The sequence below is a fragment of the Triticum aestivum genome, chromosome 7A, assembly GCF_018294505.1.
Source record: "Triticum aestivum cultivar Chinese Spring chromosome 7A, IWGSC CS RefSeq v2.1, whole genome shotgun sequence".
NCBI classification, from domain to species: Eukaryota; Viridiplantae; Streptophyta; class Magnoliopsida; order Poales; family Poaceae; genus Triticum; species Triticum aestivum.
Window position 1 is genome coordinate 46,862,864 of NC_057812.1, and position 7,537 is coordinate 46,870,400.

At 44.6% G+C, this 7,537-nt stretch overlaps 2 protein-coding genes across 3 annotated transcripts in view; one reads left to right on the forward strand and one right to left on the reverse strand.

Moving 5' to 3' along the window:
- The window catches only part of LOC123150307 (uncharacterized), a 6,494-nt gene extending 3,550 nt beyond the window's left edge, over positions 1 to 2,944 (forward strand). For both annotated transcript variants that reach the window (XR_006475048.1, XM_044570164.1), the window contains one exon: positions 2,504 to 2,944. The gene's annotated coding sequence lies outside the window, so the exon portion shown is untranslated. The remainder of the gene's footprint in view (positions 1 to 2,503) is intronic.
- A 1,515-nt stretch (positions 2,945 to 4,459) lies between these two features.
- Positions 4,460 to 7,322, reverse strand: LOC123154435 (uncharacterized). Its single transcript, XM_044573174.1, has 3 exons — positions 5,328 to 7,322; positions 5,032 to 5,233; positions 4,460 to 4,925 (listed from the first exon to the last, which is right to left on the reverse strand). The coding sequence occupies exons 1-3, from the start codon at positions 7,086 to 7,088 to the stop codon at positions 4,735 to 4,737; spliced, it is 2,154 nt and encodes a 717-aa protein (XP_044429109.1). The 5' UTR covers positions 7,089 to 7,322; the 3' UTR covers positions 4,460 to 4,734.
- Between the last annotated feature and the right edge of the window lie 215 nt (positions 7,323 to 7,537).

Genomic DNA, 7,537 nt, shown 5'->3' on the forward strand with positions numbered 1-7,537 from the left:
GTCAATTTAGATAGATGGAAGGAGTTTGTAAACGTCTGTAGCATTATCGTGTGCTTGACTATATGGCTCTGTCCTGGTTTTGGTTGAGTTTAATGTGGCTTAACCTTAACCATTCATTTAATGTGGCTTAACCTGGAGATTTGAGTTCTTCATATTTAATAGTACTAGCTAAATACCCGTGCGCTGCATGGAAAAACAAACAATTGTACTTCATCAAGGTGCGCGTGAAACGTGATATATGTAGTTTTCAACTATCAAGATAATGGTTGGTGTTCTTTCTCCGATAACTTCTTTGTCGGCAACCAACACATGACCTTCTGCCTCTCCATTTTTTTTTATTTCTTGCCATCCTCATTTTCCACCTAGGCTGTTCGTCTTTTGTTCTCCAACTCTTACCTGTTGCAAAAAATGATTGTTGGCGGTTATATCTATGTCTAAGTTCACATAGTCGTCTTCACCCACAGCCTTCGACTGTTGCGATCCTATGGCACACTCGTCCCAGTTTGGGCGCATGTGCTTTTCAAGAAGTGTGGTATGAAATAGCCACCAACATCAATTTCACTGGTATAAAAATTTCAATACAGACAAAAATTCATATGGTACTAAAAATTTAAAGTTGACAATATGGCGGTATCCCTTACATCATAGCGTTACTCGGCCGGCTTTTTTTAACATGGGAACTTACATGTGTTAATTCGTTTATTTTCCCTCCTGAGATTTATTTCTTTAGCCATGGATTTATTTCTTATACATTTTCCTTTATTCATTATTCATAAACTAAGAAAGAAATTTCTTCAATGCTGCTCATAAAAATTTTCTATGAAGTGGGGATTGTTATAAAAATATCCTTTTCTCATTTCTAAGTAATCTCTAAAAATGTTCATTTTTGTGCAAAATTGCTCTCACTGCCAAGAATGATGTTCATGGTATTAATTTATCTTTTCCACACTATTCATCTTTTGGAAAAGAAAAACTGATAGTAGCGGTTACTATATTTATTCAAATACTTCTAAAACATATTCCCATTGCCTAAGAGAAAAGTTGTTCACTGTTGGTCACATAATTGTTCATCTGTTGCTAAAAAACATTCCCATCCCCAAAACTTTTGTTCACTCTGATTCTGTGAATTCAATTTTATTTATGTAGATACACACTGGATTTTTATAAATGTTGAAAATCAGTTGTGTAGGTATAGCTAGATTTTTTTAGGTACGTGTATCTAGATTTTCTTAGAGAAGCTTAGTTATTTTTTTAGAATCTGCAGCGTAGCTAATCACCATGACATTCTTTTAGGGCAGACAGCTAGCTTTCTTAATTTAAAACAGCAGTGTATCTAGCTTTTTCTTCCAAGGCTAATCAGCCCTAGCTAATTGGTATTGCTGTGGGCTGGTGGTTACTTTTAGACCTTACCATTTTTGTGTATTGGATGTAGATGGAACGGTCTGAATATGTCCGATGATAAGTGTTGAGTGTTGAATGACGACGTACCACCATCACCAACTCCCATTTAATAGTAAAGATTTTGGTATTGCTGTAAGGTTGTGGCTGGTTGCACTTCTATTAGCTGATTTGGACTTGAATGATCAAACTTGGGTAAGCTCTTTCGTGATTCGACACAATGCTGGCTAAGATGAATTCTGCTCTGTTGCCTTGTATGAGATGCAAATGCTGATGCTTATCGAAAGATGCATTTCCTTTTTTTTTGTAGTGCTCTAAACCATCGCCTACTTGTTGCCTGACTTGGGAACTGTGTATCACCACTGAAACCAACCCTAAACTTGACCTTTAAATTAAATGAACAAGTAGTTAAGTGATTGACATTGTCTATGAAATCTGAATTCTACGACTTGATCATGTGGCCAGGATATGGTTCTTGATGCTGGTTTCTGATTTACTTGGTGTTTATACTAGCTGTCACTTCTTAGTCAATGTTATCCACATGTTGCTTTATTTTTGGTATGCCCATTGGGTTTTTGTCTCGGCTGGGCTATGTGCTGTGCGTCGGCTTTGAGGGCTGAAATAGATTGTAAGATGTGTCTTTCAAATTAACTTGTGTGCTTGGTTTGGTCGACTTAATCAACCTCAACCTTAAACCTGGCTTGTATTCAATGTTTGCTGAATCTGGAGCTTGACTTGTTTCTTAAACCAGATTTCTATTTAGTGTTGAGCTTCTATTTACTGGTTGCACTTGTTGGTCTAGTAGATAAAAGTGATTAATCTTTTGTGATTCAACACAATAGTGCCTTATATATAGGGATAAATTGCTGGTGTTTTGTGTTTGAAATGCATGTCCTGCTGCTTATTTATCTGGCTAGCTAGTTTGTTTATGATGCCACGTTGGCACGTAAACGGCTTCAAATCCATCAGCCTGGTAGCGTTTGTGCTCCTGCAAATTGCTTCAGCAAGTGCTTATCTAAACCAGTAATGTTCCTTGTGTTCATCGCTAGATAGAGTATTTCCAGATTATTGAGATTTGATCCGCTATGCTACTGTTTCATTACAGGTTCGTTTTTGGATAAATTCGGTGCTTTTGGAGAATGAGATGCTTGTGTGGACTAGAAGGAACAAGGGCTTGACATTCCTCGCTCGCCGACTGTCTATGCGGCTCATTGCCTCCGGCTGCTTGGGTGCCCAAGTTCTCGCAGCAGTGCTTTGGTTGCGGCCTATATAATATTTTGGTCCTGGTAATGTCAAGTAGCAGTTGGCATGGTGGTAGCATCGTTCTTGTGATGCTCCAGGTTCAGGCGCTGTAATGGCTTAGTAGTATTTCTGATGTGTCTTGTTTGGGGCCCTGTTTGACTTTTGGGGATGATGACTGGCTACCTTGGTTCCGGCTTTGCTTTTATTCTAATTGTAAAGAAAAGGGTCTCGCGATGATGGATCGATGTTGTTGTATCAGTTCATCATCGGATATTGATCTGTTCATAATATTATTGGCAAGCGAGTATTCATCTTGTGGCAATCTAATACTCCCTCCGTCCCAAAATAAGTGACTCAACTTTGCACTAACATTAGTACAAAGTTAGTGCAAAGTTGAGTCACTTATTTTGGGATGGAGGGAGTATGATTCAGCTGCTGTTGATCTGTGATTCGACTTTTGATAGCTTGATCACTATAAATGGAGTACTAGAGTCGTTTAATGTACCGGTCTGTTGAAGTGGCATGTTTATGGGACTAGTAAGTGTGCACGTGCAACGTATGTCTACATAAATATTACTACAGATGTGAGCCTATTTGTGGAGGTCTGTGCTCAAGAAAGATACTGACACCTGTGTCAGTCATGGAAGTCCGTTCTTGAGAAAGAAAAGGCCCCCATGTCGATTGCTCGAGTGACACGAATGGCGACCCCAGCGCCTCCCTTCCCTCCTATCTTGCTGTCATTGGTGGAAACTGTTTGGCAAATTGGTGTATGTTGTGAATTTGATATGTCGTAAAATATAGTAAGGAAGAACATGTAATGTGGCTCAACATTTTACTATGTGTGGTCCAATCTCTCTGTATCATATAACAGATACTCTCCATTGGCACCATGTTCTTCAAATGCTTGGCGATAACCAGCAAGGTTTATCCCTTCCAACTGTAACCCCACATCCTGCAAGTAAAAAACTACTTTATCAAGACAACACAAGAGTATTTTGAATTATAAGCAGCAATCTAGAGCTTGCACTATTATAATTCTCTTACTTGAAAATGATCTATGCTTATCTAAGTGAAGAAATGATAAGTTTGATTAAAAATTGCAGAGCACAATTGTTTGTTTGTTTTTGCAATTCCAGAGTGTTATTTCTTGCAATCTTGAAAATGCTTCTATTGCAAATTAACAACATTGAACAATTTGTCATAAAAACTGCAATATTCAGAAGAGAATCATTCATTTCTATACAATCCTATACTGAAAAAAATGCACTCTTTCGACTCGTTTCCAAAACATACAGGGTAACATGAACATTTCAATTAAAGAGTTACCACACCTTTCTCATTTGAAAATTTATAGTAGCACAATGCTTGTGTGTTGCTGCCACTGAAGCCACGAGTAGTCCTGTGAGTAAAAGATGGCTGAAACACGCTGTAACGTTTTATTAAACCATTTCTCTATCTTTGTTAGCTAGTTACTGTTTTTGTAATAAGATTTGTAGTTCATGGACTGATGGTGCTTGTCTGGTTTCCAAACTCCTAGACGATGTAATTCCTATTTGAGTTTAATAAAGCTAGCCATGATGGCCTTTCCTCAAAAAAACCATTTCTCTATCTTATGCGAATATTGTACTCCCTCCGTCTCATAATATAAGAGTATTTTTATGTATGTGTTAAACTTCATGGAGTTGCTGAAGAAAATTCAACATTTCCTTGACTAGCACAGCGCCCATGTGTATCTGCTATTGAGTGAAGCCAAGAAAAGCGAGTATTGAAGCAAGAGTGTCAAAATAATTAGACAGGACAGCTTAGATCACAGTGCAAATAATGATGAATAAGCTATATATAGTTCATCATAACGATAGCAACTTGGTTTACACACAAATTTAACAAGGCCAAGCAAGCAAGCTAGGCACGGAGACGTGCATAAGAGTAGCTCAAGGCAACCAAACATGCATGCTGAAGAATGTCATCCAGTCTAGATAATACTACAATGCAGGATGCTCATTAATTAGAACATCATAACACACAGCAGGAAGCATAGTACTATGGTCCAACTTCACAGCTGATAATATCACACACAAGCTTGCCCGCCGCGACTCACTCTTCAGTGTGCATCTTGTTGAGTTTCTCCACAAGCTCCACATCTTTCTCGGAACTGAGGACGAAGTCCATCTCTAGCATGTCATCCACGTGGCAGGTACCGTCATGGGTGATATCGTGCGGGATGTATTTGGCGTCATCTGGATACACGATTTTCCTTGCGGTAAGCACGCCAGAGTAGCAACGGCCTATCAAAAAATTAAACCCGACCATGCATGGTTCAGTGAGACTACTACAACACACGATAATAAAAAGCCAATCAGCCGTGCCGCAGAGAAACTAGAGGGGGCTTACCTGCATACTCATAGGGTAGAGGGCAGCAGGTCTCTGGCCTTGGCCCACCTGAGAACAAAAACTCGGCGAAGAATAGCGTCCTCTGAAGCTGCAAATCAGAAGTAGCAGTGAAGTTCACGCGGTAGCACATCTTACCCGAGGGGGGGCAGCTTTGGTTGATTTCCTCCACGCCACAGATAATGTCAAGTTTATACTGTGGTTCCTACAACAAGAAGCAAGCAAGTCGAGTAAGAGAGTAGGCCAAATGAAGGTAATTAAAGCAAATGTACGTAGCAGCTAGCTAAGGATATACCTACCCAAAAATGCTGGGTCGTGTAATCCTTCAGCACCTGTTCAATCTTTGAACGGAACCAGCTCCTCCCCTCCTCATACTGTGATCTCATGCTAGACACCAACCTCCGAGACTCTGGAAAAAGATCAGGAGCTTGCTCATAGCAGCCGACACGAACCTTCGAGTATCTGCTCCACATGCGCCTAATATGAAGTGTCATGTCATCAAGGCGCAACACGGTACCGTCAGTTCGAGCCTTGGTCATAAAGGAGAGCAGCACGCTTCGCTGCTCGGGGAACACCACCAGCAGCCGGTGCAGTTCACCCAGCTGAAGCGGTAGAGGGTGTCCAGCGGCCTTGGCAGCTTCATGGAAGTGGTTCTTTTTAATCATCTTTAGCGATGATTGTAACATGTCAACAATGTCGCATTTTGTACCGCAGAGCAACTCTAGAGCACAAGCCTCTGTTGAGAACTGGGGGCCGGCGAATGTGGCGAGCTCCATAAGGCCCTTGAGGGAGTGGACCTGTGTGCGGAGCAGAGATAGGGGGTCAAGTATGTCATTGTATTGCTCAATCTTGCTGCCTTCAGACGCTGGGAGAGGACCGCCAAGGAAGTTGTACCAAATGGAGTTGACGATGATGTTAGAGACAGGGTCCATGGAGCCGTAGCAGTGGCCGGCCATGAGGAAGCCACACATAAGCGAGCCCGATGGTGTGGGCAGCAGCTTGAGCGCCTTGATGCAGAAGTTGTGAATCATACCGTGGAGGCGCATCTTGAGAGTCTGCAGGTAATCGCAGGCGTCAACGCTGCACGGGGTCTTCTTCAAATATTGTTCCAGGCCATCCGCTCTTCCCAGGCAACGTTGCAGCTTGTCAGACAGTCCGCACTGCAGCGACGAGATGGGTTTTCCGTCCCAGCAGAGGGCGGTGGCGGTGTCCTCTGTAGTGGAGGGGGTGGTCGACCACACAGCGTCGAGGTTCTTACGGACATGGAGAATTGGCCCTTTTCTGCTTATGGTGGCAACACAGGGCGGGCTCATCATCATGCGCAATATGCGGTTTATGGCTCCGACATCCGCAACCGTGAGAGGGCCATCTGCTGCTGAAAAGAGTAGCTTCTCCAGAAGGTGAAAGTCGTCCTCTTTGAGCCGGGATGACATGAGCTGAGTCAAAACGCCGGGCGAAGGGTGACCTGCCATGGTGGCCGCCCACTCGAGGGCGGCCTGCGTCCTGTCGGATTCAGGGTCCAGTACTGCTTCTTCACCCTCCACATAGAGATCGTGTTGGATGAGCATGACGGCGAGGCTGAGATTGGCGTCGGCCCAGTAGAGGTAGCGGGCGGCCTGTTCCTTTTCGAGGCATCCGAAGTATACCATGAGGAAGGCCAGGAGACTTTGGCAGGACCTGTTTGCAATTTCGTGCCAGTCGTTGCGCACTAGTCTTTTGGACTTCTTTGTGGCGGGTGGAGCGGTGGAAGCTGCGGCGGCGGCGCCTTCGGGGAGGAGGGCGAGGGTGTTGAGGATGATGTTGGAGACGGGGTCGAGGAGGCCGAGGCAGGTGCCGCACCCGCCGGTGGCGAGGAGGTCGAGGAGGCCCGGAATCCTCTCGCAGGGCAGCCGGTCGAACGCCTGGTCGTAGAAGCCGACGATGAGCTCGTAGACGACCTTTTCAAGGTCGGGGGGGAGAGGAGGCGCGTCGTCGGCGCGGCAGTCGAGGCTGTGCGCGCAAGACACCAGCCCCCTCCTCCCAAGGGGAACAGAGCCGGAACAAGTAGATCCAGAAGCCATCAGCGGCGATCTGGCGGGCGGAGCGTTTTTTGGGGGCGGGGGATGGCCGGCCGGCAGGCGGCGGGTTGCTTAGAGGACGAGATGGGATTTGGGGGCGGGGGGCGGCGGCGAGTTGCTTAGGGTTTGCGGGGAGAGGATGAGATTCTTTTTGAGTGGTTGGGGAGGAGAGGAAGAGGATAGAGAGTGGCGATGGTGCACACGGTCTTGCCTGCTCACGCTAAGTAAGTGTGCCAACCGAACACTGGCGAGTGGAACCGGGCATTTAATGCGGTCAAAGGGCCAACACACATGTATAGGTACGGTGGAACAGTCGTATACGGTGCGCTCGCCGGCAGATATACGTTTATTGATCCGGTTTAGGCTTTACTGATCCCGTCACGGCAGGTTGCTACCGGAGCACTCTCATGGCTGACAGTGCAGGAGCACTTTCGTTTGAATAAAGCCCTCAT